Here is a 12,264-nt window from a genome sequence, read left to right as displayed (position 1 = left end):
TTATGGTCATGGCTAAAAGTAGGGATCAGACTGGGACCGTCAAACCCTAAACAAATCAATCAATATCTGCCCTTTGATAGTGTCCTTAATATAGACGGCTTAATTGCTCGTAATCGGATCATAGATTCAGAAGAGGACTCAATATCAGACACGAAGGTATCTCTCCCTCTACCATAGTATAGTGGAGCGAGATTGGACAAAAAGTGGGACGGGAATTCATCCCGAGACGAAGAGACAGGGCAGTTTTCCTATCGTCGGATGAAAAAAACATCCCATCTAGGGGTCATGGACGATGGACGGTGAGGGATGGACAAAAATCCGGTCGATTCACTTCCGACGGTTGATATCTTGCCACGTGGTATCGCTATATCAATTCCTTGACATTTTGCATCAAAGTCCTTGCTTTTTTTTACGCGCTCAAACTGACGCCGCCCAAAAGTAATTGTATATATGTGGCTCCGCTTTCTCTCTCCTCTACATTGCCATAAAAAACTTAGAAAATCCATATTAAAAGTATATTAAAAAAACTAAAATGAGATTTTTTTCATCTGGGATGAGGGACGGGACAGTTTCCCTCCAGTCGAGATGAAACGGGTAAAATTGGGACAAATCCCTAGACGGGGAGCCTCAAGTTGAAGTATCTGGACGTCCACGTCCATGTCTCTGACGATCTGGATCTCTAACTGTTAGGCCCCTAATTAGGCGGCATTCCCTGCCCAAAGGCCTGCGTGCTTATTGAGAGGGCATGTCCGTGTAATTCGGCTCACGACATTAAAGGACTGAGTCATTATAGGTAGCGATGCCCAAGTACCTGATCTTTCAGGCCATTGCCACTGTCGGTGGTGATTCACGGCAGACTGTGCACGTGCCCGTCCACGCCCAAGGTGGGACAGATCAAGTATGGTTCGCATGTGCTGGGCGCGCGGGCTGATCAGTGTGTGCGTGCGCCAACGCCAAGCGCCACGCGCGGGGGCCAACGCTACGCTGGGCGCGAGTGCGGGACGCGCATGCGGGGCGACGTGCCGCGGTTGCAGCGCGCGGAGTTGTGCGGGGTGCCACGCAGCGGCTGCGCGGGCAGCGCGCGAATTGCGTGTGCAGGGCGCGGGGTCGGGAGGCATTCTGCCAGGAGACTAAGGCACGTGGCGCACGGAGAGCGCCGAGACGGCACAGCGGGCGCGTAGCGCTCCTGCGGGTAGTGCTGGGCGCACTGCGCCCAGCTCGGAGGCGTCAAATGCAGTGGCGTCGCGCAGACTGCGCGCGAGGGTGTAGACACGGGCGCTGGTGGTGTGTGTGATCGTCAAGGCAGGGGTGGCGTGTGTGATCGCCACGCCCGTGGGCGTGCGGCACCCGGCCCGGCGCACTTGTGTAGCGGCAGAGCTGGCGTGCGCGCGCGGAGCGGCGGCCTTGAGGCGGTGTGGCGACATTACCTCGGCGCAAAGTGCCTCGTCATGTTCCTTGTATCACCCCTCGTCTTCCCCCATGTAACGATGATGTACTTTTGATGATATTAATGCAATGACCCTATTCCCTATGGTGCTGAGCACCACCATCTCCTCTAACCCCTTCTATGCGATCTTAAGCAATTGCAAAAGCTTACGCTGCAAGATATCAAAGCTGCTCAGTGTTTTGCCCTGAACATTAAGGCCATGTTTAGCCAAATTCGAGCAAGAGTCCTAGCTCGGGATTTGACCGTGTGACACTAACTGATAGAGGTTAAGAAGGATGACGGATGACGTACGATGCAGTGGCTAGAACGGATGAAGGATTGTCACCGGCATGAGGCCCTATAAATAGAGTGTTGGTGTTCAAGTCTTGAAATTTGAATTCTCAGTTGACTGGTTGTGGGGAGAAGGATGGAGGAGTCGGATTTGGCCGGCGACGCGCCGCCGAAGCTGGTGGCGCGGGCGATGGATCGGCTGGGCCGAGCGGCGCGGCTCGTTGCAGACATCCGACTCGGCGCCGATCGCCTCCTGGAGGCGCTTCTCGCCGCCGAGGAGCCTCGGCAGCTCAAGAAATGCCTGCAGTTTGTTCTCGAGGAGGACGCTTCGATGCGTCAACGCCTTCACGATCTCCGGAATTCTGGTTTTTTTCTTACTCTTCCTTCTTTTTTCAATTCGTTTTGGTTGATTTTTCGATCGCGGTGAAGTTCAGGAACAAGAATCGTAGGTCTTTGTGCTCGTGGTAACTCGTCTGTGCTTGATATTTCTATCTGATCGTCCGGCATTTCTTTGAAATTTAAAGTTCAGACGGTTTGCCTCTGCGGCTTGTAAGACACTAAGTTTCTCCCGGAAACGGGAGCGTATGCCGTGTTTTTTTTGAATTTAAAATTATTTTTCAGTCAGAAGCTTTGCCGTTGCAGCTTGTAAGACACTAAGTTTCTCCCGGAAACGGGAGCGTATGCCGTGTTTTTTTTGAAATTTAAAATTATTTTTCAGTCAGAAGCTTTGCCATTGCAGCTTGTAATACACTAAGTTTCTGTCGGAAACGGGAGCGTACGCCGTGTTTTTTTTGAAATTTAAAATTATTTTTCAGTCAGAATCTTTGCCGTTGCAGCTTGTAAGACACTAAATTTCTCCGGGAACGAAAACCTGTGACATTTATTTTGATTTGGTTGTCCAGGAACGAAAATTTGACATATTTCTTTTTTGAAATTTCAAACTACTTTGCTTTTAGAAGCTTTACCTTTGCAACATGTAAGAAACCAAATTTCTCCGGAAAACGGAGAGCTTTGACTTTTATTTCTATGTGATCCTTGGAAGTTCTCTGGAAAAGGAAAATACAGGACATTTTTCTTGAGATGGAAAGTTAGTTTGGTTGCAGACTTTTAGCCATTGCATTTTGTAAGACATTAAACTTTAGGCATTTTGTTCCTAGGAAGGCTACTGCAAGAGTCAGGTGTTCTTGATGGTTCTGTAGAATCGTCGGGCAATTCTTGGAGTCTTCAGTTGCCCCTCGTTTGCCCGGACGGTGCTGTTGTAGGCTATGCTTGGAGACGTCAACTTGCCGGCCAAGCTGGAACTTCAGCTGTGGACAGGACAAGGTAAGTCTATGTGATTTGATTGCATCCTTTGTTTACTGTCTTACGACCTGTGCACATGACGAAACTATGATAAACAGTGTTAAGTTCAAATTTCATGGAAATAAAATTACTTTTGATTTACTAAACCGGCCCATTTGTATTAATTCTGGTACATAAGGCGTTATAGGTTACATGTGGGCTTCGGGGCATTAAGGAAATTGAAAAAAAATGATCCTCACTTTGGAGGCAGATTTGATAATGAACCGCCTATTATGATTTTCGTATTCAAAACGGTAACCTATCTTTTATGATTGTCAAGAATGAGGTAGAAGGATATAATACTGGGGGCTGCCTTTTAGTTGAAACTTTTTTTCCTTAAACATTGAGCGAGCTGTTTTCAAGTACCTTTTGGATGGATCAGTCTGTCAGGAAGCCATTACGTTTTCTCAGGATGTCAGAATAGAGCATGTCAGGAGTGGGACAGTTCAGGTCATTATTTGGTATTTTTCTTTCGTTTGCGTCAAGTACATTCAAGTAAATCATTAAGGCAGCATACGGTAAAGACCATGAACCCCTCAGGAAAAGAGAATAATACATACTTTTTTCCTGAAATCTCATGAAACAACTTTTGTGAAGCCAGACTATATTCTCCTTTTCATTTTGTTGCGAAGATCTCGCGGAACCAGTTTTTTGTTAAGGGTTATCTGTTTTGGCATTTTCTTTCGGCTCCATAGGCTTGCGCTCAAGACATTTCATGATCAGAAGAGGCGGTATTTTCCACATCTGGAGGAAGATGAGCCTGTTTACCAACCATCACCAGATGAGATCAGAGTCCCCAAAAAACTTCGTTCCTATGCAACTAATTCTATTTCGACAGGAATTCTTCCTGAAGGCAGCACTCTTTTTGATATACTTGTCGAGTTTTCTAGAGAGATCCCTGGTGTGAGAATCTCCACTTATCGGCGCATGGAATGGTTGGGAAGAGCATCTTCTCAGTCTCTATCTGAAGATGGAGAACAGTTTGGTCACAATTCAGATATGTATAGTGGTGGATCTTTAGATGCTGCCGCATCAGGACAAGCCGTTGTTATCGAGTTGCTGGCTCCGTCTGTCTTTCGAGCTATTTTATCTCTTCACCCTGCTGGCTCCACCATTCCAGATGCAGTTTCCTTCTTCTCTCCAGATGAGGTATGGCTCTCTTGATTTTCCTCTCAGAGGGACTACTTTTAGAATATAACTGTTATTTTTTAGTTTCTATTCTATTACTGGAAATTTTTACATCATTAGGGTTGGCAATAGAACTATTCATCTGGAGTATTCAAGTTGAACTCTCAGTTGTGCAAACTCTCAGTATGTCAACTTTCTAATTAGCCTGTGATACTGACCTTTTTAAACTAATTTGCCCTCTTCTCCGAAATAATCTTGACATTCGGATGCAAGGGGCTATTTACTGGCTTTCAGTTCCTTCTCCCAGTCCTTTTACACTAGTCTGTGATGATTATATAATTAACAAATATTACCCTCCCTGATTCTAAATGCTTAATGGATATGGTCTGGTTTACCTTGTGGGAACCGGATTGATTTCACTGCGCGATACTGTTTGCTTCACTATGCTCTCGGGGACTGCTTATGTCCGCACATCATCTTCCTCAGCTTGCAGATGATGGTTCTTGTTTTTGCACTCAGTTATTGAGGTGGGTCCACGTTAATTTCTTCATTACGATGTCATGTGCAGAAGTCCACTTGTAGTGGGTAGAAAGCAGAGGTGAGAGACAAGACAGGGAGAGAAAATCTACGGGAGGCCCGCCGCCCTGGGAGTTGGTCAAAGTAAAAAATCCAAATAAAAAGTTAATTTAGAATGAAGGGGTTCCTCGTCTTTAAATAGGCGGAGAAGCCCTTCGTACGAATGATATTCAAACCCCATCTCCACAGCATGAAAGAAGGGATTCTTGATGAGCTACTGACAGAGGGAAGCAAAGTTTTTCGGCTTGAGAAATTACACTTTAAATCATATTTAACTTTTCACAATGCAAAATTTCTAAGTTAGTGAACACCAGGGGATTGAGGGAAGGCCTCTGTCACTCGTCTTGCTTTAAAGTGACCCACTTGGGGCCCGCATACTTTTGAATGTGGTGACACCGCCAATTCTCATGCTCCATTTTTTTTCGAATCACTCCATCTCGAACTATGTTGCCTTCCTCCTTTCTTGATTAATCATAGCGTCATTGACCTTTAGGGTAAAAATACACCTCCTAATTCGGGCCCCCTTTAGGGGAAATGAGTTCCCCAACCATATAGATTAAAAAAAAAGTCATTTTTCACAATTAATCGCATTAACCTCCGAGCGATCAACAAAAGATGCTCTCGACCAACCATGGTAATTAATGGATTATCATGCGGGTTTCAAAAGTCAATCCGGGATTTCCAAAGGTTCCGAAGTTCTTGCAGAACCTGCAAGAACAAAAGCGAAGTGGTCAATCAAAACTGAAATGTAGATGAAAAGTTGAACTCTCTAATAGACACTGATTCCGAATGGTCTCTAGCTGTCTCTTTAGTTATTACTAGTCAGATTGTTTTTGTATACCTAGAAAGTCGGACAACTTGCTCTATGCGACTGGGGCATGATTACCAGATCTTCCTCACTGAAAAGATAGACATGCAATTAACTCTGACCTTCATCAAAGGTAACATCTGCTGAGACGAAGAATCTTCTTGGGGCTGGATTGAGATATTTCATACACATTTCATACCCCTCTGGACTTGCCTCGGAAATTATTGCATCAGAAATAATTTCCTCGCTCTTCATCAGAAATGCAGTTGCTCTCTTCCTAGACCACTGTCTGCATGGCTTTGTTGGAAGTAGGGTTTTTAATGTAATTTTCTTAGCACTATACAAGGTTAGGAAACCTCTAGCATAATTGTCTGTTGATAGGCTTCTTGTTTATTGTTATTGCCTGACTCCCCAGGCAACGGTTCCTCCTGCCTCCTTGCTATCTTCTGTTCCTCTCTTTCCCTCTCTCTATGTCTTTCCTCCCCTCTCTATTTCTCTCTCTCCCTCTCTCTCTCCTTGCCTCTCTCTCTTTCTCCCTATCCTCCTCTCTCTCTCTCTCTCTTTCCCCCTATCCCCCCCCTCTCTCTCTCTCTCTCTTTCCCCCTATCCTCCCCTCTCTCTCTCTCTCTTTCCCCCTATCCTCCTCTCTCTCTCTCTGCTCTCTCTCTTTCCTCCTATCCTCCTCTCTCTCTCTCTTTCCCCCTATCCTCCCCTCTCTCTCTCTCTCTTCCCCCCTATCCTCCTCTCTCTCTCTCTGCTCTCTCTCTTTCCTCCTATCCTCCTCTCTCTCTCTTTCCCCTATCCTCCTCTCTCTCTCTCTCTTTCCCCCTATCCTCCTCTCTCTCTCTCTCCTCTCTCTCTCTCCTCCTATCCTCCTCTCTCTCTCTCTTTCCCGCTCTCCTCCTCTCTCTCTTTCTCTCTCTCTCTCTTTCCCTGTCTCTTCTTCCCCCCCGCTTTCTTTCCATCCCTCTTTTTCTCTCTCTCTCTCTCTCTCTCTCCCCCCCGCGCATCTCTCTCTGTCTCTCTCTCTCTTTCTCTCTATCCTCTTCTCTCTCTCTCTCTCTCTTTCCCTATCTCTTCTTTCCCCCTGCTCTCTTTCCATCCCTCTCTCTTTCTTTCTCTCTCTCTCTCTCTCTCCCCCTCCCTCTCTCTCTCTCTCTCTCCCTCCCTCTCTCTCTCTCTCCCCCCGTGCCTCTCTCTCTCTCTCTCTCCCCCCGTGCATCTCTCTCTCTCTATCTCCCCGTGCATCTCTCTCTCTCTCTCTCCCTGTGCATCTCTCTCTCTCTCTCTCCCCGTGCCTCTCTCTCTCTCTCTCTCTCTCTCTCTCTCTCTCTCTCTCTCTCTCTCTCTCTCTCTCTCTCTCTCCCTCTCTCTCTCTCTCTCCCGTGCATCTCTCTCTCTCTATCTCCCCGTGCATCTCTCTCTCTCTCCCCCGTGCATCTCTCTCTCTCTCTCTCTCTCTCTCCCCGTGCATCTCTCTCTCTCTCTCTCTCTCTCTCTTTCCCCCTCCCTCCCACCTTATATATCTCTCTCTCTGTCGCGTCTGTGCTCTAACTCCTTCCCTATAGAGTTCCACGGGTTTCATCAATGTCTGGGACTTTTTCCCACTTATGAATCTGAGCCGGTAGATTCTCATTATTAGTATTTAGTCCAACCAATAACTTTTACAACTGATTTTCTAATTACGATGCTGCTCAAAATATGGAGTTTTAACTGGTCCACGTTGCTGAATTTCCTGCAGTACGATCCGTAGTCGGTATATCTTCCATTTAATCTGCCAATTAATATTTTGGTTGAACAAGAATATGCCTTCATTCTATCTACCTTTCGGTTCGAAATATTTCAGATAATATGCAGTTTTTTTATAACTTACGTGCACACTTAAACTTTCCAGTGGGGTAATCACGTCAATGCAAGAGGTGTGTCATCTTACCAAGTCTACAGATACATTACGGTACTTATATTCTAAGATTTACTTTTATTTTATTTAGCTTACAGTGGTTGATCATATGGATATAATACTCGCATTTTTTCTTTCCGTGGCAGGAGCACGCAGGAAAGACATTACAATGTTTTCTGAGCTCAGATCCTGACATAGCTCTACACTGCCTTTTGGTATCCCTTCATTACCTAAAAATTAATAATTTGAATTTTATTTTCTCTGGACTCGCTAATATAATTCCCCCTGTTCTTCCCTGCAGCGTTGGGTGTCCAGTTACCAGGCATTATTTTCAGAGACATGCAGGTTAATCTCTGGAAAACCATCAAAACTCAAATTTCACGCTATTTTCCGAACCCCTCGTAATCGGTTATTCGGTTAATGTCTTACAGAAAATGCAAGAAACTCCTCTCTAATGATAGGAACTTAAACCTGATCCTCCCCCCAGTTCTTCGTCCTTGTCGGAAACTAGATACAAGCGTTGCGCTTGACGAAAAAAGATCTGGCGTGCCTGCTTACCACGTAGGCTGCGACAACAACGAAGTCTAACTCAGAACCAGTTCTTAAATGAATCTGGATAAGTAGTCTCTTTCGGGAGATTATTCCCTTGTATGGTAGTATTTTACGCATGATAAATTTTTAGAATTATTTGGCGAAGTCCTCGTTTCTTTCTTTTCCTTATACACTGGGAAGATAAATAAGAGAAATTCTCAAGAAGTTAGCTACAATACGAATGCATAAAATTTTGTTTTGTTTTAAAACCTATAATGAGTGCTTGCATATTTTTCATTTCAGTTTTCTGTGTTTTGATTGTTCATTTATTGCACAAATTCCTGCAAATTATTATTGTCTACGATTCATCTCTTAGAAATATGCCAGTTTACTATTTCCCCATGGCTGAATCACTTGTTAATCATTATCTGAAGTTAACGACGTATTATTGATCTTCTTAAGCATTTCCAAAGTGCATGGCATTGGTATGTTATTTGAGATGAGTCATGACATGCTTAAACCGGTCATATTTGATCTTTAGGGTATTTTGTCTTTTTATAATTTTCAAATTTATGTATTTTTTATGCCTATATTATATTAACTGATATCTTTTCATTTATAATTTAAATATTGTCATTGCTTCCATGCATTGTAACATTTCGGTTTGTTTGATAATTGCATGTAACTTATGATGTATTGTTCAATTATGGATTTCAGTGCAATGAGTTTTCATGTGGATATATTGTTAATTTAGTTTCAGTTATCTTAGCTAAAAAAACTATCATTTCTTCCATTCACAGATGAGACCTGATAACTATTTAGAGAAAACTAGATGAGATCTCTCATATGACTTAAAACTTAATATTATATTGATAGAGTTAGTGATGGGATTATATGTTTATGCGTTGTAAAAAAATATCAAATCCTCAGTGGATACGAAGAAATAGGCGGTGGATTAAAACAATATAATTATCCTTGTGTTTTAATTATTAATCCATTCATCAAATTCTTAATCACGATATCACTCTGGAAAATCAGAATTTTCTATCAAAGCTATATTATTTGTAATTCTATAACAATTTATATAAAAAATAAATGCTATATTTTTAAAATTCATTTAAATTATAATAGCCCATTGAGAATTCCCGAATATTTATTGGGCTTAAAATTCATGGATATCATTTGATTTAATTATATTAGAATGACATTATATTAAGAATCAGTGCCTGATGCATAAACACAATAATCAATCTTATAGGCCTGAAACAGATACTCCGCATTTATGAATGTTATCAGGGGTCATGTGATATACAGTATCTAAGATTAGTTCATTTGTAATTGAAACTTTTGCTTTCTGTTATCAACCCTCAGCTTCGGATGAAGTGGGGACTGATAAAGGACTCACAATGCAGTGAACTGGATGTAACAATTCTCCAATACAATGTCAGTAGAAGGGGTTGGGAGAATCAATGATCAACATAGAAAGAAAAGAAAGGAAACGGAGGACTCCACGCCCAATCTCCCCGAATCTGGATGGCAGGTCCGACCCTGATTCCCCAGCCTCTGCCACTCTTGGCAACCAATTCTTGACAATGGTTGATGCTTCCCCTGTCGTCCCATTCACCTTTATTTATACCTGACTCACACGTGTATAGTCAACGCTACGTCTTCACATGTGCCGATGTTTCTTGGAGAAGAAACGTTGTGTATCACTTTCACATCATCATCATCAGATCATTAGGATTCAAATAGCTATCTCAACTATCCAGAATCGTTGCTATTGTTCTCTTATATGTGAGGTAGAATAATTTAGATAATTTGTCATCCCTTAATATTTATATTTACTTAAGTCTTCATGGATCGATTATTTGAAATTAAATTATTTTTTCTAGCAATGCCTACTGTCTTATGAGCCATGTTATCATTTATACTTGTCCATTATTTATTCGGTAAAATTGTAAAACTTAATAAGTAACATTGGAGAAGACAGTCAAATAAGTTTTTTCGCATGTGCCAGTTTGCATCTTAGGTATTTTCACTGAACTCCTGGGAGCCTTCAATCTTTAATCTGATTTGTGGTCAATGTTGTGTGATATCAATTTTATTATGGTGGATGGGACAGTTTTTATAATTTCAACCGAAATGTATCAAAAAGCCCATCACCCCAAGGCCTCTTTGGAGACTGACAATAAAACGTGTAAACTCTTTCTGGACTAAAATGTGCTGCTTTATATATTCCTATCCATCTATCCACTAAAGACTTATTCTTATTGTTACATATTTTTTATTACTTTAATTTAAATCTTATTTAACTTTGGAACCCAACAAACGGTGAGGGATAATATTTATTTCATTAATATTAATGAAAACTAAATCTTGTTCACCAATTGGATTATCTTTTACCTTTGATACCACTTAACTGCTCATCTCCCACCTTGCATTTGTTCTTCGTACCTCATTTATCTGTTGATTCAAAAATCATCCATAATTTTGTCCATAAAAGTTGCGATAATAACACATTGCGCCTTTGTGAATTTACAAACAATTTAATATAACTAACTATCATATCTTCTCTGCATCTTGTAAAACAAATAATAAACAAAAATCCACTGTTACACTAAATCTAGAGCTCTTTTTATTTCCGGAGTATGGGGTCCATAAAAAATCCAAACTTGCATTATGAAATAATATAATAGGTCTATGATTATACTTACTTTAGAATGTAGAAATGATTGAAAAATATATTTATTTATCATGTAGACTTCCAATTTTTCATCATTATTATGAATGCGCAAGGCATATTTAAAGAAAAAGTTCCATGAATTTTCACTTAGATAAATTAAAAAGTATTTTCACGGAATTTTAAAATAGAGGAAACTTGTCAGAATTGGTGAGGTCTAATCGGCCGATTTACACCTATTTTATGTACTTATTCTGGAGGCCACTTGATATTTTTACAAAGTTAAACTATGATACCTGTTACTTATACTATCTATACGTTGAAGTGGGTTCAAATAGGCGTCTACAGTTTGAATTGCTTTTTTGTGATATATATTTATTTGTTTTTATCTTAAAATTCATCTGGTCATATTTAATAGGTTTAATCAACAAAATTAATTTTTTGTCCTCCCAAAAATGTTATCTTGATATGAGAAAGCTACTAGGTACGAGTTACAGAGCCAAATAGACTTTGGTCCTTAAAGTTCAGTGTTTAGGACAGAATCTACGAGATATTGAAAGTCAAGCCAAAAAACTTAGTCAAATACATTATTTAATAAATAATAAGTAGAAATAATTAAAAGCTGGATAGATAAATTTAAGTGGAGGACAGGTATCTATTCCAAGATGGTACTTACTGAGTCATCCGATCAATATATATCAAATACTTAGTACCTGGTAGTGTTAGATGCGAAGTTTTCCAATATGTACATAGTATCTAACCTCAATACTTTATTTTTATAACACTAAGTATATCCTAATAAATTTCATAATGCAATATAATTTACTCAAATAACATACCATATTGTTTCTTGATTCAGACGATCAATCTATTTTGGAAAGAGTGAGATATTAAAAAAATATGTTTGAATAAATAATGTCATGAATAACATAAATATAAAATGGAATGATATATGTATAATTCAACGTTTAAGTAAAGAAAATAGTGTAAATATTTCAGACAAAATAAAATTTAATAAAAATATAGATAATGATAAAGTGTAAGTTAAGAGTGCCTAGTCAGTGCACACCCGACATTTCTGCCTTTGGTGGGCATTCCATCAATATATGCACTTATATGGATGACCTAGATGGAAGAATCCCATGCCTAGATTATCTGATCTGTATACATATTTTAGTGGCGTTAACATCTCCTAGGCCCGTTGGTCTAATAAACCTACTCTTAGATGGGGTGATCCAAGTAAAAGTCCTCATCAAACATTTTCTCTTTTACTCCACTTCGTTGCTAGGTCATGAAGCATTAAAAACCCTAAAGACTTATATACTTCATCACATGAATTCTATGAAGTCAATTTGGGTAATTAAACATAAAATATTATAATTAAAATTTAGAATTATGATTTGGGAAAAAATAGAAGATGAATTAAAATTAATGAATCTAATGACGGCATGCATAAAATATAAATAATTGTATCATAAAAATATGTCTATATGACAAGAAAACTAATTTAAATGCATGTTACCATAAGACTCTCAATTCTGAAGAGTTATTGAATTAATCATGTTTCATATAATTAAAATAAA

At 40.4% G+C, this 12,264-nt stretch overlaps 1 protein-coding gene across 2 annotated transcripts; it reads left to right on the top strand.

Moving 5' to 3' along the window:
• Window positions 1-1,823: 1,823 nt before the first annotated feature.
• On the top strand, window positions 1,824-8,237 carry LOC144708123 (mediator of RNA polymerase II transcription subunit). Of its 2 annotated transcripts, none has more exons than XM_078581394.1 (7): window positions 1,824-2,082; window positions 2,875-3,040; window positions 3,754-4,207; window positions 7,465-7,524; window positions 7,617-7,685; window positions 7,772-7,815; window positions 7,902-8,237. In XM_078581394.1, exons 1-7 carry the CDS (start codon window positions 1,854-1,856, stop codon window positions 8,056-8,058), a joined length of 1,179 nt encoding a protein of 392 aa, XP_078437520.1. In that variant the 5' UTR covers window positions 1,824-1,853; the 3' UTR covers window positions 8,059-8,237. The 2 variants fall into 2 exon arrangements, with proteins under 2 accessions (XP_078437520.1, XP_078437521.1); XM_078581395.1 differs by having other exon boundaries at window positions 1,873-2,082; window positions 2,879-3,040.
• Window positions 8,238-12,264: the final 4,027 nt, after the last annotated feature.

This window comes from Wolffia australiana, chromosome 1 (assembly GCF_029677425.1).
Source record: "Wolffia australiana isolate 7733 chromosome 1, ASM2967742v1".
NCBI lineage: Eukaryota > Viridiplantae > Streptophyta > Magnoliopsida > Alismatales > Araceae > Wolffia > Wolffia australiana.
The sequence above is the reverse complement of the archived record's forward strand: the minus strand, read 5'-3'. Positions and strand labels throughout refer to the sequence as shown.

What these genes read in the sequence shown, in the direction of transcription:
- LOC144708123 (XM_078581394.1), top strand. Translation starts at nt 1,854, where the DNA reads ATGGAGGAGTCGGATTTGGCCGGCGACGCGCCGCCGAAGCTGGTGGCG. An exon ending in CCTTCTTCTCTCCAGATGAG is followed by an intron (nt 4,208 to 7,464) that starts GTATGGCTCTCT and finishes TAAACTTTCCAG; the next exon opens with TGGGGTAATCACGTCAATGC. An exon ending in AAGTCTACAGATACATTACG is followed by an intron (nt 7,525 to 7,616) that starts GTACTTATATTC and finishes TTTCCGTGGCAG; the next exon opens with GAGCACGCAGGAAAGACATT.